General features: G+C 50.7%; 1 protein-coding gene across 1 annotated transcript in view; it reads right to left on the bottom strand.

The window, feature by feature from the left end:
* Positions 1–26,035, bottom strand: part of LOC149337106 (uncharacterized) — a 34,745-nt gene that overhangs the window by 1,868 nt on the left and 6,842 nt on the right. The window contains exons 3-5 of the mRNA XM_089554327.1: positions 23,496–23,629; positions 9,228–9,348; positions 8,001–8,282 (exon numbers count right to left, since the gene is read on the bottom strand). Coding sequence (XP_089410453.1) covers positions 8,001–8,282; positions 9,228–9,348; positions 23,496–23,629 — 537 coding nt within the window. The remainder of the gene's footprint in view (positions 1–8,000; positions 8,283–9,227; positions 9,349–23,495; positions 23,630–26,035) is intronic.

The following is a 26,035-nucleotide window of genomic DNA, read 5'->3' on the forward strand; positions in this document are numbered from 1 at the left end:
CTTGCCCTTTGAACACAACGCTTTTTACACAGCACTACCGTTTGCAACGAGCTAGACTTCCTCCTTATCCAGATACCAAGCCATTAACTGGCGCCGATTACAAACATACACCTTTCCAAGCCCGGCCCTTTGGAGTCTTATGTACCCAGGGCAACTGTCGGAACTACGAGTTGGGCTGGGCTCCCCCGCTTGCCTGGCGCATACTGGAATATAGCTGTCGATGAGAAGATCCAACTCCACGCAACCTGATTTGGGACCCCGGTCACCAGGGACTCCAGGGAAACGAACAGGCCGATCAGGCCGCCCGCGCACTCTATCCCCGGGCTATCTCCCTGTCCTTGGAAGGGTACTCCCAATCAGACAATCTGGCCCTTACATTCAAACCAATCACCAATTACTACAAGGAGGAGCACCGGCGCTACCCGGCCCCTTGTAAGGGTCTGGATCGCGCTGAAGAGCGCCTCCTGATCAAAATTCTTGCTAACACTGTACTGCGCCCGGCGGTGCTTAAACATTTCAATACATCCTTTGATGGTACGTGCCAGTTCTGTGGGGAGGTGGCTGGCACCTTCCACATGGTTTGGGCGTGTCAATCAAACCCATCTATCCCCCCCAACCCCAACCCCACCAGAGAGGACTGGGAGGCGGCCCTGCTCGGCTGTCAAGACCTAAAGAGCCAAAAGGCTTTGGTTCAACGGACGCGGGCGGCGTTGCTTGCCAATGGGGCACCGGAATAGGGGCTCCACCCAGTATTGTAAGGGGAAAGGGCCGATAGGGTCCTACCCCAATCACCTTTCTGTAAAAAACTTAATTTCCCATAAATGTTTTACACCACCACCAGACAAATGCGCAAACTGCGAACTTAGGTCCACCTTGGACCACATACTATGGGAGCGTCCTCATTCCCCCCGGGAGGGACGAGGTATAAGCACAAAAGATGAATGGGAGACCTTGCTACTGAGCTCCGACCCGGCGACTCAGTTACAACTCGTCCGACTGGCCGAAGCCGCCGCCGAGAGTCAAGACCTTTCCGCCATCGTCTAGGCGGGTAGCCCTCTGGCTACCCTCTTTCTGTTGGACATTCAAAGTTTTCCTATCCTATCCTATCCTTTTTGAGGAAAGGAAATGGCACAGTGATTGTTTGTGATCTCGGTAAACACCGGAACCGCACCGTACAGGAACGGAAAAAATGGGAGTGAAAGTAGAAAGAGAAAGAGGGGCCGTAATGATGAAAATGAGGATTGTATTTGAGGAAAGGAAGTCACGCAGCAACTGTCTCACATATGTCTCACACACACGTCATCCGTTTGTAGACGAAGGGAGGAAGTGGGATTGAAAGAAGAAAAAGAAAGACGGGCCATAAGGAAGAAAATGAAAATTTTTGAGGAAAGGAAATCGCACAGTACCTGATCACATATCTCGGTGGACACCCGTCAAAAGCGTGACACCTCTACTGACAAGCTTCTGCTGACAGCCTTCTGTCGACAACGATGACACATTAAAGGCTTTCGCCTTAATACAGACGTCTGTTTTTAAAGCGAAAGCCTTTAATGCCTCATACTGTCGTGACCTAGACGTGTTAGCAAATGTGTCCGCGTTTCGGACGCATGCCTTATGTGGGCATATCCCAATGAATAGCCAATCGATACTTAATCGGGTGCAATCGAAAGACATCGGTACATGATATAGAGGGATTTCATGATTTTATCATTGTACTTAATGACTAAATGACTGTTTGGGAATTAGTCGTAGTTAAGAAGTGGCACGTGGGACTGTGCACTGAGCCTGTACCTGAAAACTAATTAATCACTGTACCAGTTAAGGTCACGTTAACTGTCACTAACCATACATTAAATAGTATCACGAAGTGTGCAAGTCACGCTTAACTATCATTAACCATCGTTAATAGTTAGACGTTTCTACACATTTCATAGACATTGTGTCGAACATTCTAGAGAGTTCCATCACTTGAAATCACTTGACAGGTGAGTGACAGGACATGATGGATGGCATTAGTACAATGGTAAAGACCAATTAGCCTGTGCGCATGTGGTGTCTCCTTTCTTGTTAGTGTCCTTGTTGCGCCGCCGTTCATTTCATCGAGCACCAACTCGCCCTTCAGGCCATTCCTCTGGACCAGTTAGTCCAATTAACCTTTCTAGTCTGACCACATAAATAAATAAAACCGCGTAGGAAATTGGTCGAGTTGGGGAATCGAACCACGCTATCTGGAGTGCGAGACGAGCATGCTAACCACTCCGCATGCCAGCTGGATGGTTTGGAATGCACAAAGGCGCGTCTAGCTAAATACAGCGTCTTCGTTCACTCCGTCTTCCTCCCTTCCCTTACAGCGAGGTTCAGGTGTCCACCGAGATTTGCGAGAGAGGTACATTTCCTGACCTCAAAAACTAATTTACCGACGAGCGAGGCGTAGAACCGAATGGGCGATGGTGTTCTGTGGACTCCCTGGCAGCCTTGCAAGACGCTGTTGCGCTCCACTCTTAGAGGCGAAGCTTAACATCTTTAACACATATCAGTGACGCAAGCAGCAACACTGCACTTAAGGCTTCCGCCTCACCGCACTTTAGGTCAACAAAGTGCCTCCCTGAAGTTTTCAGCCTAGCTATTTATGCTCATTGGGTAATCATTGTCACAAAGTGCGCGCATGCCTTATTTTTCTTTTTTCTTTTCCAACCGAGGTGGCCACGGCTGGCCACGGCGCCGGTTGTATGCGGGCATGTCGCGACGCGGCGGAGGTAATTTTGCACCCCTCGCGGGGCCAGTTGACCGTTCGCGACACTGGAGGGTCAAGGCCGTGCCGCCCCCGCGCAACCCACTCGTATAGGTAACTCCGTTACAAGCGATACGTGTCCGGACCTCACCTTTACGAAAAATATTCGCTATGCAGATTGGAGGAACACCGAGGAATCCCTCGGTAGCGACCACTGCATAATTACCACTACAATCCATACCAAACCACTCACAAGACCACAGGCCAATGCAAAACTACCCGACTGGACCAAATTTAGGAGCAGCTACACCAATCCTCAATCAATAATGGACCAAGGATACTCAACGTGGTCCCAACACCTAGTATCCCACTTGAAATCAGTCGAGCAAAATGTTCAACTCTCAGAGGCGAGCCCGGCGGTGGATAACCACCTCCTCCACCTCTGGGAGGCACGACACAGCCTAGTCCGCCGCTGGCGTCGTCAAAAACACAATCGGAAACTCAAAATTCGCATCGCGGATATCACCCAACAGGCGGCACAATACGCGGCCCAACTCGCCGACTCCAATTGGGTGCACCGATGCAACACTGCAGCTCGGCAAATGTCGAGTCGGAGTACGTGGCGCCTCTTCCGCGCCCTTATTGATCCGGCTCAAACCCGTACTGAGACACAAAAACAGCTTCAAAGGGCTATACATAACTTCACTGGAGACACGGCCAAACTGGCCGATGCGCTCCGCGACAAATATTTCAGTATACACCAGGATCCCCGTGGTCAGGCGTACTCGTATGCAGGTTCCGAGAACGCGGATTTGGATCAACCGTTCCAGCTCCATGACCTAAAAGCGGCCCTGGCTAAAATGAAGCGAGGTACAGCACCAGGCCGGGACAAGGTGACGGTAAAGCTTATTGCCAACCTCCCAGATCCCGCCTACGAAACTCTCCTCGATTACTTCAACACTATCTGGATTGGAGGCACAGCACTCCCCATAGATTGGAAAACGGCACTAGTAACTTTCATTCCCAAGCCAGGTAAAGCCATTAACACCGACAACCTCCGGCCCATCTCCCTCACTTCGTGTGTGGGGAAGCTGATGGAGACTATGGTCCGCGACAGATTGTCGGCTTTCCTGGAACAGCAAAACATTTTCGCAGACACCATGTACGGTTTCCGCCCACACCGATCCGCACAAGATGTCCTGTTGCAACTTCACAAGGAGATTCTCGACCCCGTCGAGCACCCCAGCAATGATAAAGTAGTCGTCGCACTTGACCTGCGGGGGGCTTTCGACAATGTGACCCACGAGATCATCCTATCCCACTTGTCGCAAACAGACTGTGGGCGCAATACTTTCAATTATATCAAAGAATTCCTTACAGATCGCCAATCCTATATCCGGCTGCAAGACACAGAATATGGCCCATATCAACTTGGCACACGAGGGACCCCACAGGGAGCTGTCCTCTCGCCATTACTATTTAATCTGGCCATGATGAAGCTCCCTGCCCAGCTGGCAGAGGTCGCCGGTGTGCAGCACGCTCTGTATGCGGACGACATCACCCTCTGGGCAACACAACAATCGGTTGGAGACATCGAGACCAACCTGCAACAAGCGGCAGCTATTGTGGACGAATACGCTCGTCGCTGTGGTCTTGAATGCTCCCCGAGCAAATCTGAATTTGTGCACATACGCCCCAACTCAAAGTGCACAACCAAAATTGCCCTTTCCCTACTTAGCGGACCGATACCTGAACACGAGGAGATCCGGGTACTGGGGCTTTTCATTCATCATAGGCGCAAGATAGACACTACCCTAAACAAGCTACGTAAGGTGGGGGACCAGGTGGGTCGGATGCTCCGCCGGGTGTCCAATAAAAGGGGGGGACTACGATGCAAAGATGCCATGCGGCTAGCCAATGCATTCGTGACCAGCCGGATTTTATATTCGGCTCCCTACCTCCACCTACGCAAATGCGATGAGAATGCCTTAGAAGTAGTTCTCCGCAAGATTTATAAGAGAGCGCTCGACCTCCCCATAACGACGTCCAACAAGCGTTTCCTCGGTCTGGGGATGACCAACACCTTTGGGGAGTTACGAGAAGCTCATCTTAACAATCAATACTTGCGCCTAAGCAAAACACCTGCGGGGAGCCGCCTTCTGACCCGCTTACACATATCCTACGCAACACATACAGAAGAACGGGTCCGCATCCCTGAAGCCTGGCGCTTTGCACTCCAGGTGCGACCCCTTCCGAAGAACATGACTGCAGACACCCATGATGGTCGCCGTCTCGCGCGGGCGGAGGCTATTTCTCAACAATATGGCCATAAGCCAGGTGTCTTCTATGTGGATGCGGCCGGCCCACACCATGGGGGTTGGTACACGGCGGCCGCCATCCACCAAAACACTACAGTTCAGGGCCTTACTTTCCGTGCCCCAAACATTACATTTGCGGAAGAGATCGCCATTGCACTGGCCGCCGCAGATCCAGAGTCCCGAGTCATTATTACGGACTCCAGGGGCGCCTGCCGCAATATTGAGCAAGGGTATATTCCAGACCGTGCTTTCAAAATTCTCCACGCATGCGAATACACAGGGTTTCCGACCCATCGTACCATCGTGTGGGCTCCGGCTCATGCGGGTCTTGAGGGGAACGAGGCAGCAGACGCTGCCGCCCGCGCGCTTACTCACCGGGCGTCGCCTCATCCGCAGCCTGATCCTGAATTCAATTTCAATCCGGCCATCCATTTTAAAGAGATCACCTCTCTTTATCAAAATTTTCATGGTCTCTATCCCCCTCCCTGTAAAGGCCTCACCAGGGTGGAGGAGCGCTGGCTTCTCCGCCTCTATACCAATACTGTACTGTGCCCGGCAGTACTTAAGCACTTCAATTCTTCTTTCTCGGGCGCGTGCCCACACTGTGAGGAGGAGTTTTCGGACACCTACCACATGGTGTGGGCATGCCCTTCCAATCCTGCCTACCCACCCCACCTCCACCCCACTCGAGAGGACTGGGAAGCTGCCCTGCGCGGCTGCTCCGAACTCCATGCCCAACAGGCATTGGTAGCTAGAGCCCGGGCCGCTGCGGAAGCTACAGGGATCCCGGACTAGGGATCCCTCCTAGTGTTTGTAAGGGGCGGGCCCTTCCGGCTCGCCCCATCGACCTCTCACTGTAAATAGAAATAAAAGTTTTCCTCCTCCTCCTCCTCCTCCTCCTCAGGATTATCGCCGGGAAGCGAGTGCTTTCACGAGGTACAGACGGGAAGCGGCCGGTTGAATGCCCCCACCCCCTATTTCCGACCCTCGAAGGCCTCTCGTTAGGACCGTAGCTCTCCCTCACGTCCCCTTCAGTTTCTCCGTGTTTCTTCTCCCCCCTTCTCAACATCTGTAAATCGTTGGTGCACGGGGCCGAGAGGATTCGTTTGCTTTTGTTTGTTTTTTTGTTGTTTGTCACGGGAACGCGGTGGCGGGAAAATCACGACCGAGTTAGTTGGCTTACAGATTTCGGTGCGCACGGACGTGTATGAGGTCAGCCAGGGCAGTGGTCGGCAAGCGAGCCTAGGCGGGTGTCTGACGCGTAGAGCGCGGCGACGGCGGCCCCGAAAGACGCGTGGAAGACGCGTGACCCGTGGCCCAAGTTCGCCCGTATCCGCAACCCCCCATCTGCACCGCGCGCTTCCGCAGCCCGACGCTCCCTGCGACCGTACCTTGCCACTACGCAGCTAATCCACCGTTTCTCACCACTCGCTCTGCTCTTTTCCTTTGTTCTGTCGCTGTTCTCGTCCTATTCTTTGTACATTGCTTTAATCGTGTAGCGTTGCTGTATAGCTCTCACTCTGATGTTTTCCTCTTCTTGTTAATAGTTGTTTGTGTTGCTTTCTCATTCTGTGTTTGTAATTTGCGTCGCACTTGTGTATTTTCGCAATATTGCTTGGTTTGTTTTGTAACCATTTGTTCTTGTTTTTACCCAAGTAAAGGGGTTGCTGAAGAAATTTGCCTATACGCCTCATGCCTCTGGTTAACCGCTAATCAGGCGTGGCCCCTATCGCCGGTCAGCAGTCTAACCTCATCTTTCGCACGCGGGGTGGAGAGGTTTGTCGCTCCTCCCCCTCCGAACTTACGGAGAGTGCAGTGGTGGGCAGGTTGGCCCGATTAACTATAATTTCGGCGCCAAGCAAACATCAAGCCGCCCACAATATCTTGACAATCATGAACAGGCTATCATCTAAGCGCCTACAGCATTTGAACGCGTTCTGAAGTTCTGCGAGTATCGTATTACTTTCTACCCATGTCTCCAACCTTAATTTCACCGCCGGAATTTCCAGCCTGCATATAACAGATGTCATCGTAATGGGTCCAAATGATATCTTCGCCCCATTTCGTTTTCCTTTATAAATCAAATTCGTTCCACTCTGTCGTCATCTGCCCGGAATTTCCTTATTGGTTATGAATGTTTGCAGTGTTTTTAAGAACGTTTCTTTGCTTCTTCAAAAATGTTTATCAATCACCTTGAGTGAAATTTTGTCCGTGCCGGCAGAGGTGCATTAGGCTATGTTTGCCTCTGCCTTTTTCAAATGAAGATTGGTCATTGCTAAGCTTGTTTACTCTATCTGTTCCTGTGCAGCATCTTTATTCCAGGAGATTTCCCTGTCATCGCTCCTAAATGGCTCAGCCAATAACTGATGTAATGTGTTTCAGAGCGTTGTCTCTAGACGTTTTCCCTCGTCATCTTGAATCCGCTTCTGCTTTGTTTTATTCTTTTTAGCCGGGCAGCTCATATTGTTCAAGAACTTTCTTCGCCCACCTTTAGTCGCGTCGCGAACTTCAGCCATCCAGCGATCAGTGGACTGCTTTATTGTTAAATGGACGAGGATCTGTGTATCCAGTTTCTTTTGTCGATAACATTTCCACATCAGGACGATTGCATTTCAGAAAACTGTGCTCTCTAAAACGTAACACACCAAACGGAATTCATGGCACACAGAGTGAAACTCCATGAGTGCTGTCTACGTTGGAACCAATTGTGGCTGCGGGGCTACATTGCGGTTAGGTTAAATCAATTCGTTTTACACCAAAGTATACACGTAGCTGACAACCTTACACGTAACCACAGAAATTCCACAAGAAAATATGCTATAACCGAATGTTGCATTCATTGTGATAATCAGCCAGATTGAATCTGAGGGTCGGCCGTCCAAGGCACCGATGAATGCATTTTAATCAAACTGCTCTCTGCCGGCTTGCAAACTGTGGCTCTTGTCGCTTACTTTTTTTTCGATGGTCTCGGCCGTCTCGAAGCTGTATAGCGTGTCGCCTTTGAAAGCGACCGCGGTCATGCTGTCGGCGTGCTCTTCTTCATTGGGCAGCTGCTGGAGGCAGTACGCCTCCATGGACTGCAGGTAGTTGCGAACGCAGCGTTCGCTGAACTTCACCGGCTTTACTACCGGCTCATTCATTTGGTAAGCCACGAACACCAGGGTCGAGGACAGCACCACGTCGACTTCCTGCTCATCCCTCAGTGCGGACACGAGGAAGTCGAACACGTGCTCCTGCGTGTGGCCGCCGAAGAGAAAATGCGCACATTTGGGTTTTTGTCGTTTCAAAACGATTGCGTTAGAGCGCACATTCGGAAGCAGCATCGGTGGTTTGGAAACCAAATTTCTATTGGTTAATAACACTGTGACGTCACAAGCACATCACCTAGATGATTCAAATATCCCACAACTATCGCAGTGTACAACAGTGATGACTTGAATACACAATTCCTCATACATTGTCGTGACATCATTCCACCACCATTGCGTAGTGCCTCTGTGGGAGAGAAAGCAATGGCGCTGAAACAAAAAATGGTCGAGCCGAGACTCAAACAATTTTCCCATGTGTAGAGGGCCGGACGAACCACAGGCCTCCACAGAGAGTGTTCGCTTGCTAAGAAAACTGTGTACTTTCCAATCTTCGGCATAACTTTAAAACCGGATTTCTTCACAACTACTTGTAGGCACTCGTGTTTATCTTCAAGTCCATAGCTTAAGACAACTGGCAACAGTTCTTTATCTTTCGAGACAATAAAGCTGAGTATTTTATAGAGGCCGTTCTGGTGAGCTTCGTTTTGTTTTTTTGATTCCGAAGAAAATGAGAAAAAAAGTTAAGCGTTCACTGAGTTCAAGTGTACCTAGCCGACATATAACCCGCAGGCTTCCAAGCAATTGCTGGTTCATTTCAGTCTACCGAATGCGTGATATCCCGCATATGTACTCATCTACCGTCTTCATTCTTTCTTTCAAAAAGCATAGTGACGCATCATGATGGTTGTAGCCTTTGTAGTAAGCGTTGTTATTCCTAGCTGCAACGACAGTTCAGAATTGCATTGTCAAATCTGCCGCATTACGAAAAGATTTTAAGATTAGGTATGCGAGCAAGAAAAGCAAACAAATTCTCTGTGCTTCTTCTGCGGTAAGCTGATCAATTACGCAATGCATGGGCGCCTAACTCACCAGCGCTGGCCCCGTGGCGTTCTTGTAGACGCTGGACGACCACGAGCTGACCGGCTCAGAGATGCACGAGGTCTTGCCCATATCCTTCACGTTGTGCGTGATCAACACCAGTAGCTTCACTCTGCGGAGTAAAATCAGTGGGAAAACCAGATTATTCTGTGAGGACTAGCTCACACTTTCTTCCCATTTATTATTTATATATTTATTTCAAATGTAGAAGTGGCGGACTAAAGCTCCTCAATAATTTTAAAGTAAGGAAACGCTTTTATCCAGCCGCCGACGCCAGCGATTGGACGATCGACGACATGTGACCTTGCTCCGCCCCTCGGCGCCATGAAAGCTCCTGCGCGTGAGTGCGCCAGGCCAGCGCTGGCCAGGCGAAGAGCGCGCGTTCGCCTGTTCTGCTGTGAACGTTGCTGCGGTAGTTTTGTTCCGCAGGGGCAGAAATGCCTTGTTGCTGTGCGGTTGGGTGCCGAAATTGCTCGGAAGATGGCAAGAAGTTATTTTGCATTCCGCTTGGCAAAGAGAATCTAACCAGAAGAAAAGTGTGGCTGCGCAGAATTGTACGGAAAGACCTGGAACCGTTGGCATATACAGCATATACATATATACAGCAAAGCATATACGGCAAACCGCGCGATGATTCAACTCTACCTGGGGACGTTAAACGGTTCACGAGAACAGTCAACCGCGTTAACACACGCCCTGACAAAAGGCCACAACAAAGATAGCTACAACGCTCAATGTGGTGTGCCGCGAGAAAAGATCACTCTTGAAGCACGAACATGATCGAGGAGCTGCGATGACGCGATCCATACCACAGCTTTTGAATGTCAAGACAGTTGCACTGACTCGTAGCACTGAACCACAAACACGACACTCGTCGAGTAATCGTTGCACGACAGACATACAGCGGCAAGAAGACGGCGCACACGTTTCCGCACACAGGACGATTACTTTCCGTAAGGGTCGCAGGTTTCAGCGACGTTATGTCGTAGCTTTTCGATCCGAGCGACCGTCAGGATTTTTTTTTACTCGCAATCTTGCAACAAGGTGACCGGTATATGTATATCGCACACTTACAAGTAAAAGAAACCACAGGGCAAACAGAACTGTGAGCACGCGATCACCAAGGCTTGCGCGGATAGACACGAAACGGCATGCGAAACGCGTCGCGCGTTGTCTTCGGCTCCGACTTTGTGTTGTCTATCGTCGAATGCATCGACTACTTTACAAAACACTGCCAGGTCAACACCTCACTCTTATTTTTGATTATATACTGCTAATTTAAGGTCAAAAACTAATTTAACATGAGAACAAATCAACGAGATGCAAACATGCGGAATCGAGGCGATCAAGCACTCATTGTGCTCTCTTGAGTGAATTTTTCTCAGCGCTCATTTAAAAGAAGAGGACTGGTTTTCGCAGTGGGGGTCTTCTTTCGTTTTTTACCACAGTCAGACACCGGTAGTTTTATTTCTTCGCATGTGCAGATATGTTTTCACCTCATGAATGCCGCGGTAGCCTCAGTAGAAACATGGGCGTCGTCTGCTACACAGGAATCTTCTAGGTGGCGCGCGCGTCAGATGTCCCTACCTTAAAATTATAGAGGGACCTTATGGCGGACCTCCTAGGGTTGCCATCTGTCGTAGACAGAGCAAACTGCTCGGCGCCGCTGCCGAGCGTCGCGCTGATGGCGCTGCCGTCTGGCGGAGCGCGGCTGAAGCAACGCAGTTCAAGGTCATCCATCCCTACCGACCGGGGCTACGCGATGAGGCGAAACCTACAGTAGTATTGCTAGCGCAATAAAAGAGAGAACACTTAAGCTCCACCTTCTGGACATACAGCAATAGCGTATTGGGGTAATTCCCATATATGCAGAAGGTCATTCTCTATTTTAAGCTTTCATAGATTTCTGACAGTCCTCATACTGTTCCTAGCGCAGTGGTGCCGCGGTTAAGCGATGCGCCACTGCCCTCAGATCATCATCATCATCGTCAGCCTGACTACGCCCACTGCAGGGCAAAGGCCTCTCCCATGTCTCTCCAATTAACCCTGTCCTTTGTCAGTTGCCGCCACTCTATCCCCGCATACAGGATACAGTGATACAGTGCGGGGATACAGTGGCCCTCAGATGGCAGGCTCTTATTGCGGTATGCTTTGTGCGGCCCATGTCGCTCTTCCCGAGCGACCAATTATTAACTTAATGGTCACCTACCACGGCGGGCAGCTTGCTCACTATTCGATGGGCAGGTTGTGATGGCCCTGCACGGCCATGTGACCTAGGTGGCCAACCTGCCGCCTGGCTTGTTCTCGGCGTTACCTGCCAGTCATGCTCATGAAGTTGCACGCACGGCGTTACCCGGCTTCACCCACCAGAGCGAAGCTGTCGCTTCAAAACAGAACACGCCAAGAGGGTATAGAGTTCGCATTACAACAATACGTAATAATAAGAGACTAATTAATTACTCATTGACATCCACCCAAGCGCAGCCAAACGGCTACAAAGGAAAGCTATACAGCTTTCTCAGAAACTTCAGAAACTTCAAGAAAAATTCGTCCTGGTCCGGGGTTCGAACGCGGCTGCGCGCGGGTGGATGTCAATGAGTAATTACTCCCTTATTACAAATCTACTCCACCTTCGGGTATTCCCCTAAACATTACACCGACACATTTCCCACTTCGAGTTATTGGTCAGTTCGCTCTCGCCCTACCATAAGCTTGCCGTCCCGGTTAGCTCAACTGGTAGAGCGACTGCTCCCGTGAAGCGGTGGTCCTGGGTTCGAACCCCGGACCAGGACGAATTGTTCTTTAACTACGAAGTTTCTGGGAAAGCTGTGTAGCTTTCCTTTGTAGCCGTACGGCTGCGCGCGGGTGGATGTCAATGAGTAATTACTCCCTTATTACAAATCTACTCCACCTTCGGGTATTCCCCTAAACATTACACCGACACATTTCCCACTTCGAGTTATTGGTCAGTTCGCTCTCGCCCTACCATAAGCTTGCCGTCCCGGTTAGCTCAACTGGTAGAGCGACTGCTCCCGTGAAGCGGTGGTCCTGGGTTCGAACCCCGGACCAGGACGAATTGTTCTTTAACTACGAAGTTTCTGGGAAAGCTGTGTAGCTTTCCTTTGTAGCCGTACGGCTGCGCGCGGGTGGATGTCAATGAGTAATTACTCCCTTATTACAAATCTACTCCACCTTCGGGGATTCCCCTAAACATTACACCGACACATTTCCCACTTCGAGTTATTGATCAGTTCGCTCTCGCCCTACCATAAGCTTGCCGTCTCGGTTAGCTCAATTGGTAGAGCGACTGCTCCCGTGAAGCGGTGGTCCCGGGTTCGAACCCCGGACCAGGACGAATTTTTCTTTAACTACGAAGTTTCTGGGAAAGATGTATAGCTTTCCCAGACACTTTGGCGAAATAGACACTTTGGCGAAATCTCGCCACAATCCTAAGAAAACCACACGGGCCTCGATACCCTCTGGCGGCGAACGTTTGTACGCGCCGACAATGGCGGCCGGGTTTTGCCCGTGCACACAGCAATTATTTTGGGCAAAGCCATCCCCGAGCATTAGCTGGGGGAGGAGAGGAGAGCGCGCGTTGGCTGCGCTCGCTTCGCTGCCTGGAACCAGAAGTGCAGCGGGAAGGCGGGACGGGTCGCCGAGCGCATGCTGCGGAAGGTGACGAGAGTGTGCGGCAGCAACCACTCGCGACGCTGGCCAGATCCCGAAGAGACTTTCAACGGCTCAGCGGAGCTCCGGGTAGCCTTCGCGGTGGCGCTGCCGTCGCTGCTTCCGCTTACCCCATGATAAGAAACTACCTTCCTCGCTCAGCCGGTGCTGTCTTGACGCACGGTGATGATGGTCGGCCGCGTCGAACACAAAGGAGAGGAAACAGGTTTTTCACGCACAGGAGCCGATTATTCGGTGATGAACGGCGTATTCTCCGCGCAGCTGAGGAATGCCATGACCTCTTTGGACGGCCCACAAATTCGCACAGCAGGGGGCCACCTCATTACGCCATTGAGATGATGTACAACGCGAGTGACCATGAAAGGAAATATCTATCCTGCGACCTTCGTTGTGCTACGGCAATGCTCGCACGAAGTGATCTTGGGCATGAATTTCATTGACGAGCACCAGACGATCATCGACCTGCAATCCAAGTTTATCACGGTTTCGACGGACGACAACCATGGAGCAACATGTTGTTCTGAGTGTCCTGGATGAACAAACACTACAGAGATTCGCGGAAATACAGCGCAAGGCAAATACAAGAGACAGGAAAAGTAAACGGCAAATGGGCGCTGACTATCGACTTAATTTTATTTCGGAGGCACAATCAATATGTAGTCAACCAAGGGTGGGTACATGAAGATAAAATCGGCGCGGTCACCTGAATTCTGAGCAGTCGTGTTAATGAATGAAAACATGAGTTACGGATGACGAACACGATAAAATTGGTAAAAGCAGTAAAATCAATAAAAGTTGTGGGGTGTAAACGGCCACCTTTATTTTTCAGTCACTGCAATGACTACTCTGAATTCCAGTGACCACGCATTTTTTATCTTCATGTACCGCCCGTTGTTTGAAGGCGTATTGATTGTTCCCCCTAATTGAAATTCAGATGATATTCAACGCATGTGTGTTGTCTTTTACAGCTCTTGTCCCTTGTATTTCCCTTGCGCTGTATGTTCGCCATTAGCTGTAGATGCCCCGCTAGTGCAAAAGGCGTCCTGATTGCTGTTGAAGACATTACCTGTCCGCTGCTGCCTTTCTTGGTTGGGTGGTGGGTTGCGTGACCACCAGGTGTGTCACTAGCCAATAAGTCGTTTTCTCTACTGGTGAAGCCTTCAACTGCCACGGTCGGCAGTTGACAAAGTTTCGAAAGTCACGCTCTCTGCTTTCAAAGAAGAGGGAAACGGAAGCAGGAGGCGGAAATCCGGCTGCCACCTATATTGTCTAGAAAAACGTAACAAGTAGCCTGTAAGATGGTAGCACACATATTGTGCTAGAGACCTGCGTAGCATTTAGTTTGACGGAATAAATCGTGGATAAATATTTGTTCATAGGTGTAACGTTAAGAGATCAGAAGAGGGCGGAGTGGGTGAGGGAACAAACGCGGGTCAATGACATCTTAGTTTAAATCAAGAGGAAGAAGTGGGCTTGGGCAGGGCATGTAATGCGAAGGCAAGATAGCCGCTGGTCCTTAAGGGTAACGGAGTGGATTCCAAGAGAAAGCAAACGTAGCAGGGGACGGCTGAGAGTTAGGTGGGCGGATGAGATTAAGAAGTTTGCGGGGATACAGTGGCGGCAACTGACAAAGGACGGTGTTAATTGGAGAGACATGGGAGAGGCCTTTGCCCTGCAGTGGGTGCAGTCAGGCTGATGATGGTGATGATGAAATATTTGTTCTATACTTCGTACTGAATTACCTTTCAACCCTAAAATTCCAACGCTTTTATTTCTCTCCGGTCAACACAGCCACAAATATGAAAATATTTTCATGTTTACTTCAGTTTCGGATACTATTGGTTTCCTTCATACCTATTTCATAATAAGTCCGCCATTTCCCTACTCTTCTCTGGTCTGTATTGGAAGACAAAGTGAAAGAATGGAAAATAAACCTGTATTTTGTGTTCAGTCCTGAACCACAGAATTAAAGGCTTTAGCGCAGTAGCAATATCATTGTCGTGGCCACCCAGATCGTACAAGACAGCGATTCGAAGATCGCTATGACGAGCGACTGTGCGATAACAGCGAAATACGGAGCTCCGTTTTAGTGTAACGAAGAGTTCCGAGCTTGGTCATTAAAGAAGGGTTCTGCCAGGACTATAACGCAAGCAGATATGTCACCGGCGGCAAAGGTCCAAGCGATTGCAAATAACCGTGCGTTTATTGGTGAAGAGCACTGAAGTATCGCACATCAGCTGCCCACGTGGACGCCTGAGCATATTGTCGCGTTGTAGTGACGGCAGTCCAGCGGTCAGGAATACACCAACAAGACTTGGAAATGAAGCTCTTTATTTGGGCTGACTTGCGCCCGCAAAAGAACTGAATCACTCGGCGGCGGCGTAAGCAACAAACGTGATGGTCAATCGTCGAACTATGAATGCCCGCCGCTCGCGGCATCGCTCGATTTAAAGCTGGCAAGGAAACTTCCAGATAACAGGAGAAGATCATCTACAGTAATCTGGAAAAACCTAGATGCAGCCTTTCATGGCTGCGATCAACCGAGATTAGTCTGGTCGCTTGTCGCGTCAGGAACAAAAGTGATAACAACCCTTTCCTGCAGCCTTGTGCGTGAAAGAACAAACATTACAATGATACGTGGCATTACCCCCCTTCCAAAGAAGCATCGTCTCGATGCTTTAAAATGAAAATAAACACGGAGAATGAAAATCTCGAGTCCTTAGCGTTCATAATACGGCTTCTGGCGTACGACATGTACGACTTCCGGGCGTGAGATGCTGTCGTGCCGTCGGGGATGACTTCATAGTCGAGGTCACCGATGCGACGGAGAACCCTGTGCGAGCCAAAGTAGCGTCGCAGCAACTTTTCGCTCAATCCACGGCGGCGAACTGGCGTCCATATCCAAACCGGATCACCTGGCTTGTAATGCGTGTCTCGTCGGCGCAGATTGTAGAGTCGGGCGTCGGTGTGCTGCTGGTCTTGAATGCGAAGCCGCGCAAGTCTTCGGGCTTCCTCGACGCGATGAAGGTAGGCGGTGACGTCGAGGTTGTCTTCGTCGGAAACGTGCGGGAGCATTGCGTCGAGTGTTGTCGTGGGCTTCCTGCCGTATACCAGCTGGAATGGGGTAAACCTGGCTGTCTTCTGGGCGGCAGTATTATAGGCGAAGATCACGAAAGGCAAATAGAGTCCCACGTCTTGTGTTCGGCGTCGATGTACATAGAGAGCATGTCTGCGATGGTCTTGTTCAGACGCTCTGTGAGTCCGTTGGTTTGCGGATGATAGGCAGTTGTCCTCCGATGGCTTGTCTGGCTGTACTTTAGAATGGCTTGCGTCAGCTCCGCTATAAATGCCGTCCCTCTGTCTGTGATCAGCACTTCGGGGGCGCCGTGTCGCAAGAGAATTTGTTCGACAAAAAATTTTGCGACTTCTGTTGCGGTACCACTAGGCAACGCTTTTGCTTCGGCGTAGCGGGTCATGTAGTCGGTGGCCACAATGATCCGCTTGTTACCTGATGACGAAGTCGGAAAGGGGCCGAGGAGATCCATCCCCATTTGCTGAAAGGGCTTAGTTGGCGGTGGTATGGGGTTCAGGAGTCCGGCTGGTCTAGTCGGAGGCGTTTTGCGTCGCTGACACTCACAGCACGTTTTCACATAATGGGAAACGTCGGCAGCTAGCCGCGGCCAATAGTACTTCTCCTGGATGCGGTGCAACGTGCGAGCAATCCTGATATGCCCCGCAGTCGGCTCATCATGACATGCCTGCATAATTTCTTGCCTAAGATTCTTGGGCACTACAAGAAGATGTACTGTCGTGTTGGACGCAAAGTTCTTCTTCAGGAGGACATTACTGTGAACGACGACGGACGACAGTTCGCGCTTGAATCCTCGAGGAGGCGATGCAGTCTTGCCTTTCAGGTAATCAACTATGCTTTGCAACTCAGGATCGGAGCGCTGCTGCTGCGCGAAACTGCTGGCGCTTACCGGTCCTAAGAAAGCATCGTCGTCGTCTTCTTCGCTTGCTGCGTCGACGGGGGCTCGCGACCAGCAGTCTGCGTCGGAATGCTTGCAGCCAGATTTGTAGACTACAGTTATGTCGAATTCTTGAAGACGCAGGCTCCAACGAGCAAGGCGGCCGGAGGGATCTTCTAAATTGGCTAGCCAGCACAGAGCATGGTGATCGCTCACAACCTTGAATGGTCGTTCGTACAGGTAGGGCCGAAATTTCGACGTGGCCCAAATAATGACGAGACATTCTTTCTCGGTCGTCAAATAGTTGGCTTCGGCTTTCGACAGTGAACGGCTAGCGTACGAGATAACTTTTTCCTCTCCACCATTTTTCTGAACGAGCACCGCTCCTAAGCCCACACTGCTTGCATCGGTATGGATTTCGGTTTCGGCGTTTTCATCAAAGTGCCCGAGCACAGGAGGGGACTGTAAGTGGCGCTTTGGCTCTTTGAAAGCTTCCTCTTGCGGCATTTCCCATTTAAAAGGCACGTCCGCCTTGGTAAGTTGGGTAAAAGGCTCAGCGATTCGCGAAAAGTTCTTGACGAATCGCCGGTAATAAGCGCACAATCCAAGGAATCTGCGTATAGCTTTCTTGTCATTACGCTGTGGAAACTCTGTGATCGCAACCGTCTTCTGGGGGTCTGGGCAAACTCCATCCTTGCTTACGACGTGACCAAGGAACAGCAGCTCCTTGTAGGCGAAGTGGCACTTCCCTGGTTTCAGTGTTAGTCCTGAAGACTTGATTGTCTCCAGCACTATCCGAAGTGTTCTCAGGTGGTCTTCAAAGCTTGTCGAGAAGACAACAACGTCATCTAAGTAGACTAGACAAATTTGCCACTTCAAGCCTGCGAACACGGTATCCATTACTCGCTGGAACGTCGCTGGGGCAGAGCAGAGGCCGAATGGCACCACCTTGAACTCGAAGAGTCCGTCTGGTGTGATGAACGCAGTCTTTTCTCCATCTCTTTCGTCGACTTCAATTTGCCAGTAGCCGCTCTTCAGGTCCATCGATGAGAAGTACTTAGCGTTGCACAGCCGATCCAGTGTATCGTCGATGCGGGGGAGGGGGTAGACATCCTTCTTCGTGATGCTGTTCAGGCGGCGGTAATCGACGCACAAGCGACTTTCTTTTTCACTAGGACGACTGGTGCTGCCCAGGGGCTCCTCGATGGCTGGATGACGTCGTCACGAAGCATTTCCTCAACTTTCTTGCGGATAGCTTGGCGTTCTAGCGGCGATACGCGATAGGGGCTCTGTCGCAGTGGTCGGGCGTGTTCGTCTGTAACAATGCGATGCTTGGCAAGCCGGGTTCGTCGCATATTCGATGCTGATGAGAAGCAATCGCTGTACTTTTGAAGAAGACTGCGTATTTGATCTTGTCTGCTCCATGGTAATGCTGGGTTGATATCAAACGTTGGTTGATGGCGTTGGTCCGACGGTTCTACGGGTTGGTCGGGTAGGGTAAATGTCTCTGATGTCTGCCAGCTCTTCGAGGAAAGCGATCGTCGTACCTTTGTTTAGATGGCGGTATTCTTTGGTGAAGCTGGTTAGCAACACCTGGGCTTGGCCATTTCGGATTTGGGCGACTCCCCTTGCGACGGCCAGTCCTCGATCCAGGAGTAGCTGGGTGTTCCCCTCGATGACGCCTTCGGCAGTTTCGATGTCTCCAGTACCTATGCAGGCGAGGACACTCGATCGGGGCGGCACGCTCAATGCTTCGTCGAAAACGTTTGCAACGTGATGAGTTGCACTCGTCGCAGCAGGTATGGCGTTCTCCGTGGAAAGCTTGATCGACTTAGATGGAAGGTCGATGATCGCCCGATGTTCATTCAGGAAGTCCATTCCCAAAATCACGTCTCGCGAGCATTGCTGTAGGACCAGGAAGGTTGTAGCATAGGTTCTCCCATTTACAGTAACTCTCGCGGTGCAGCGTCCTGACGGCGTAATCAGGTTGCCACCTGCGGTGCGGATCAGCGGGCCATCCGAAGTTGTAGTTACCATCCTGAGTCGGACAGCGAGTGGGCCACTCATGACAGAGTAGTCAGCTCCCGTGTCCACCAAGGCAGTAACCGCGTGACCGTCGACCGTAACTTCAAGGTCACTTCTTCGCGTTCTCGTATTGTACGTTGTCTTCGGTGTCCGATCTCGGCTTCGTCGAGTAGTGAGGCTGCGGTGGGTGTACTCCGACGTTACTTCACTGGGCAGCGGCAAAAGTTTCAAGTGTGGCCGCGTCGTCGTCGTCGTCCTTGTCGTCGTCGGTGTTGTCGTCGGTGTTGTCGTCGGTGTTGTCGTCGGTGTTGTCGTAGTCGTAGTCGTAGTTGAGGCATGGACTTTGGTTTTCGTCGATGCAGGATCTTTGTACTTGCGCTCGGAAACAACCTCACCTCCAGAGGCTGCTTTATTTAGTTTAACCTTCGGGGGCTGGGGGAGCGTCCACGCACTGCGTAGCCTCGGCTAGGAGATACAAAGCGCGGTGACGATGGCGACGGGGAACGTGATAGGCGGCTGGGCGGTGAGCATTCTTCCCGACGCAAAAACTCCTTGATTTCGGCTGGTCGCTGGCCGGGTCGGGGTTGTGGAGCGTCGTAAGAAAACCCTCGGATGCCCATTCTCCTGTATGGGCAGTACCGGAGAATGTGACTGGCTTCGCCGCAGTGGAAGAATAGTGGGCGGCGCTGCTCGGGAGTTCTCCACTCGTCGCATTTTCTCGGCTGTGCACGTCGCTCGTAGGACGGGCGGGTTGGGGCGAGAGGGCGGCGGTCCAACGCAGCTGGCTGAGGGCGATAGGGGCTTGAGTCCCGTCGTCGAGGGCCAAGACGGTGCACAGCTGCGGCGTAAGTCATGGCTCGGGGCTGCAGAGGCTGCGTGGGTGTCGGCGTCACACCCAAGGCCTGGTGAACCTCGTCCCGGACGACGTCAGCGAGCGATAAAAGCTGCGGCTGCGTTCCCGTTGGCAGCAATCGTCGGACCTCTTCTCGCACAACTTGACGGATAACCTCCCGCAGGCTATAGTTGTTAACGGTGTCCAGGCAGTTTGCTGAGAAGACGCGCTGCTGGCGGTCATATTGGCGGGCTCGGGCGTCAAGAGTTTTTTCCATTGTGGATGCCTCTTCGACGAATTCCGCGACGGTTTTGGGTGGGTTCCGTACGAGGCCCGCAAAGAGTTGCTCTTTGACTCCTCGCATAAGAAGCTTTACTTTTTCTTCTTCTTTCATATCTACGTCGGCACGCCGGAAGAGACGCTTCATCTCCTCAGTGTACTTTGCAACGGTCTCGTTTAGATGTTGTATGCGAGACTGTAGCAGCTGCTGGGCTCTCTCTTTTCGCACGACGTTCTTGAAGATCTTCAGAAGCTGCTCCTTGAAGGTTTCCCAGTTCGTGAGGTTAGCTTCCTCATTCTCAAACCAGATTCTTGCTGGCCCCTTCAAGGCGAAGAAGACATACCTAAGTTTCGTAGCATCATCCCAGTTGTTGAAGATAGCCACACGGTCGAACTGCTCCAGCCATTCTTCGGGGTCGGCGCCAGGCGAAGCGTCGAAGGTTGGTGGCACCCGGGGCTGGTGAAGAATGATTGGAGTCGTCGTCTGGGGCAAGCTCATGGTGGACGTTGCTACTGGCTTTCGCTTCCGGGTAGGGTCCGGCCGAATCCCGAACTCAGGTGCGTCTCCTAGCAGACGTCGGCTTGTGCGGTGGTCTGGATTCAGGTCCTGCGGTAAATGACTCAGAGGGCTGGCGTCACGGCTTGTAGGGGGTGTCCGGAACATAAAACGGCACCCAGCACCTCCACCAGATGTCACGTTGTAGTGACGGCAGTCCAGCGGTCAGGAATACACAAACTGAATCACTCGGCGGCGGCGTAAGCAACAAAAGTGCTCGTCAATCGTCGAACTATGAATGCCCGCCGCTCGCGGCATCGCTCAATTTAAAGCCGGCAAGAAAACTTCCAGATAACAGGACAAGATCATCTACAGTAATCTGGAAAAATCTAGATGCAGCCTTTCATGGCTGCGATCAACCGAGATTAGTCTGGTCGCTTCTCGCGTCACGAACAAAAGTGATAACAACCCTTTCCTGCAGCCTTGAGCGTGAACGAACAAACATTTCAATGATACTTGGCAATATAAATACTTGCGAATTTGGGTAATTGCGAATAAGATTCGAGCAGGAATACTGCGACAGCAATACTATAGCCCCCAGCTCCTCCTCACTGATTGATTCCGCTCCTCAGAAAGGGCAGCAACTACCGGTTTTTAAAATGGGCTATATAAATCTGACGAGCAATTGTGATGAAAGAGAGATTTTGTAACAGATTTTCTCTTCAGTATTTTTACAATATTCTGTGAGATTCTTTGGGAGAATGCTGCAACATACCATAATATCTGAAAGACAAATATGTTCGTGTTTTCTTTGTAATTTTCATGTAAAAGCCATAGACTGTATCACATAGATGTCGAACTGTGGAGGTGGATCATTTTCTAAGGAAGTGCGGATACTTGGATCAACTTGGAAAGCAGTATCATTTTATGAGGAAGTTCAGACGTTTGACATCATACAAATTGTCGTTGGTTAAGAAAACGCAAAAAGAAAGCTGACTGATAACATGACACCTAAAAGTCAAATCACGGGTTCTCCAGAGAAATATGAACGCCGAGAAGCCTCCCTTGCGGAAATATTGGGGGGTCAGCCTTTCACCCCGGCCGCACTCCCTCTCCGCGGATGCAGCGTCTCCGCTCGCTAACCACGGATGATTTCGGGCTCGAGGGAGCAAAGGGAGGGACGACAATGCGTGTAGCCTCATATTATATTTATTACACTTGCAATGAATACATATAGCGGCCTAGTTAGCTACAAAACATCAACAAGACATTCCTCGGAGTTAGAAGGCTAACGCAAGAAGGGCTTGCGACTTAGCGGCTGTGCCAAGGGCGCGACATCGGGGGTATCAGCGGCGAACGTTTGTGAGCGCCGACAATGGCGGCCGGGTTTTCCCGTGCGCGCCGCATTCTTGGCTGTTACTTTTCGGGAGATCTCTCTCCTGTATCAAAACGCTCACGGCCGTTACCCACCCCCCTGTAAAAGCCTTAAGAAGGCAGAGGAGCGTTGGCTTCTTCGCCTCTACACCAACACAGTACTGTGCCCGGCAGTGCTCAAACATTTCAATTCGGCCTTTTCGGGCGAGTGTCCACACGGTGGGGAATTGTTTGCGGACACGTATCACATGGTGTGGGCATGCCCTGCCAATTCTGCTTTCCCACCCCACCCCCACCCCACCCGAGAGGACTGGTAGGCTGCCCTGCTCGGCTGCTCAACTCTCCAGGACCAACGAGCCCTGGTGACAAGAGCCCGGTCAGCCGCGGAGGCCACAGGAGTCCCGGACTAGGGATCCCTCCTAGTGATTGTGAGGGCCGGGCCCTTCAGGCACGGTCCAAGCAATACCTCTCTTGTACATAGTATAAATAAATGTTTTACACCACCACCACCGCATTCTTGGGCCGAGCCACGTCCGAGCAATTGCTTGGGGAGGTGACGAAAGCGCTCGCTTGCTGCGCTCGCTTCGTTGCCTGGAACCATAAGACCACCGGCGAGGCGCGACTGATCTCCGTGCGCCTGCCGTGGAAGGTGACGAGTGCGTGCGGCTGCAAACTGCTGGCGACGCTGGCCGGATCACGAAGAGACTCTCACCGGCTCCGCCGAGCTCGGCGTAGCCATCGAGGGGGCGCTGCCGTTGCTGCTTCCGCTTCCCCCATGGGGACACTTCCCGATACGCCCAGCTGGTGTTGTCATGACGCACGGTGGTGATGATGGTCGGCCGCGTCGAAACGAAGGGGGTAAACGGGTTTTTCACACCCTTCTCAACGAAAATTCAGTATGCTTTAGGAAATAAACCTTATTCGTTATTGCTACTTGCGTATGGCAACATGCATTGGTTTAAATATTTGGGTCTGAGATGTAAAACGCGTAATAATTTCGAACCGCAAAACGAGACCGCGCTTCCTGATTTGAAGCTTCGTGTAGTTTCGGTCATACACAGTTTTTTCTCGTAATTGCTTAGTGGCAACAGCTATGCATGCAGGTGTGCTATGCATGATTTCTGAAGACCTTGGGGTAAGTAATATTCCTTCCGCAAGTCTACAATATTTTTCTTTCGATGTGTGCAGTGAAACGTGTTCAGTAAATCTGCAATGCCGTCATAGCGGCTGTGATCACTCATGGATTGAAAATAAAGAACTTGCGTGACACGTTAACTTGGCGCCTATATCTTGCATCCGTATATACACCGCATACTAAACACACGTATAACGTACGTGCATCGAAGTTATTACTCGTAAAATGCTGGCATGCGGTCTGCTAGCGTATTAAATGGTCAGTGGTTAACAAAGTGGGTACAATTATAAGCAGCAATGCAACGAGTCAAGGCTTTGTGTAACATGAGGGGCACACGATCCTTTCTGCCTCTGCAAGGCATGGTGACATAACAACTTGGAACTCAGGTTCAATGCTAATGCTCTAGCTGACAGTGTCTGAAATGTCATTTAGGTTAAATAAAGAAGATCAAGGAACTCACTTCATTTTCTTGACCGTGTTGAAGACGTGTTTGGCGGTGTGACTTTTTGAAGACAGCTCCTTCCAATTGTCCTTGAGCTTGAGACCCAGGAAAAGCGTCCCGTTGTTAAGGTTCTCGGAAAACGAGGAAATCTCCTGCGCGTGGTCGGCACCAATTATCTCTTTCAGAAGACACCGGGGGCGATTGGATGAGAGAACGAGAACGCGTACGAGAAGAAAAATAACAGGGCACAATATAAGCCAAGGAGCGCCACCTCCAACTTTTATTCAGTCCTTGAAGGGATAACCTGGGTAAACGGAGTGAAAATATTTAATGGAAGATTACATTCAGGGTAGTGGAGATTATCAGCGCTAACCGATCCCCTTTTACTTGAGACTGGCGCATTTTCTTTGTATGCTGCTGTCACGTGAGAGTGGGTGGCGACTGTGTTTTTCAACGGTTAAACGAGTGTTTTATAGCGTGAGGCGGGCGCTGGCACGGACATCACCCCCTTGTTCCGGAGCGCGTTTTAGGGTAGCATCTCGACAGTACTGGTCCTCAATTCGACCAGCGGACCAGTCTCGGCTTGCTCCTCACGCATATGTGGAGTGTTGAGGGTACGACGCGCCGCCTCGTCTGCATGCACGGTACTCGTGCAACGCGACTATATTTCGTGTCCACATGGGGCAGAAACGTGGAGACCAACAAGGCGGGTTCAGCTTAAGTTAAGGACAATGCAGCGAGCTATGGAAAGAAAGGTGATAGGTGTAACGTTAATAGATCGGAAGCGGGCGGAGTGCGTGAGAACAAACGCGGGTTAATGACATCCTAGTCGAAATCAAGAGGAAGAAGTGGGCTTGGTCCGGGAATTTAATGCGTAGGCAAGACAACCGCTGGTCCTTAAGGCTAACGAAGTGGACTCCAAGAGAAGGCAAGCGTAGCAGGGAGCGGCAGAAAGTTAGGTGGGCGCATGAGATTAACAAGTTTGCGGGGAAACGGTAGCTGCTACTGGCGAAGGACAGGGTTAATTGGAGAGACATGGGAGAGGCCTTTGCCCCGCAGCAGGCGTAGTCAGGCTGATGATGATGACGATGAGTACAGGTAATTGTCCGAATATTGGAAATAGATGGTTTCACTCTTGTTCCCTGTAGGACCCACCTCTGCCCATATATTTCCAATACTGGCCTGATTAGATGTGCTGCTGCGTAAGCACTCGGGATGACGTGGCATGGAGTAATTTCGGCATATTTTCATGAGAGGTGTTTGAAGGCATTTGGCGGCGTTTTTTTTTTGACCATGCTCCAAACCAGAGAACAGCAGAATAACCGCGAGACCTTATCGACTGTGCCCACAAAGCGGAGCAACGATGTGAGGTTTGAGAGGAGCCCATGGGGCGGGCTTGGAAAGGTGGTAACATCGACTGATTATTTCGCGGGATCATGTATAACAATAATCATCTTTATGAGTCTGACATCGCCCACTGCAGCAGAAAGGCTTCTTCCCTAATTCAAAATTAACTTTTCCCTGTAACAAGTTAACCACGTGGGCTAGTTAGTGTATATCAGACATAACTTCACCAGCGAAAGCACGAGACTCAAGGAGAAGAACAACACAGGACAACCTTTTCCTTTTCCAGCTGCAGCCACTTTATCCCGTCAAGCTTATTTATCTCATTCCTCACCCAACTTTCTGACGCCTATGCTACGCTTGCGCTCTCTTGGAATCCAGTGTGTTACCCTTAAAGACCAGTGGCTATCCTTCTTCCGCCTTTCGTGCCCTGCCCATGCACAGTTCTTCATCCTAATTTCGACTAGGATTTCAACTCGGATGTAGAATAGAATATAGCCTGGGATGTAAAAGCTGTGGAAGGTGATTTATTATTTGACATACGAAGATCTATCAACTTCCAGGGAACCGAAAATATTGATTACATCGAGGAAAACTGTACGACGTGTTCTTCTGAGGAGGCCAGGGTTTAGCGGTTGAAGCAATCACGAATATGACCTTTCACCGTCAAGGTGTTCACCCTCTATACAGTTTTGGCCTCCTCTCCCTAACTCCTTATCCGTCTTGTACAGACGCACTGGGTGTGTCCCAAGGGCTTTCGAAAGGTTGGGTTGCGGCTTAGAAATATCTGCCCCAGTTTGCACGGTGTGTGCGGCAGAGCGTCAGTGCGCGGGGGTGGCGCCACCGCAATGAAGGGACGACATACACCTAGTTGCGTTGTAAAACCTGAGCCTGCGCTCTACTCACAGACAACAAAGACACAGCGAAACACGCGAAGGCGTGGTCAAGTGGCTACGACTACACTGAAGTTCGCTCCAGAAACGAGCCAGTAACTAAGATACTGTCAATTGAACATCAGATCAAGCGAATTTCATGCCGTCTTCTATTCTGGCGCACGCTTGTTTCCTGGTTAGGGGAAGGAATAGGGGTCCAGCCGTATTTCGCAGTTTAAATTCTATTAATTCATTTCGTCCTTGTGTGACATATGTCACTTTCGATTAAATGCGCTTTCTGGGAGCATTTGTTTGTCTTACTCTTGTTTTGGATGAAACGGG

Source organism: Amblyomma mixtum, chromosome 7 (assembly GCF_055824585.1).
Source record: "Amblyomma mixtum isolate Tamu chromosome 7, ASM5582458v1, whole genome shotgun sequence".
NCBI classification, from domain to species: domain Eukaryota; kingdom Metazoa; phylum Arthropoda; class Arachnida; order Ixodida; family Ixodidae; genus Amblyomma; species Amblyomma mixtum.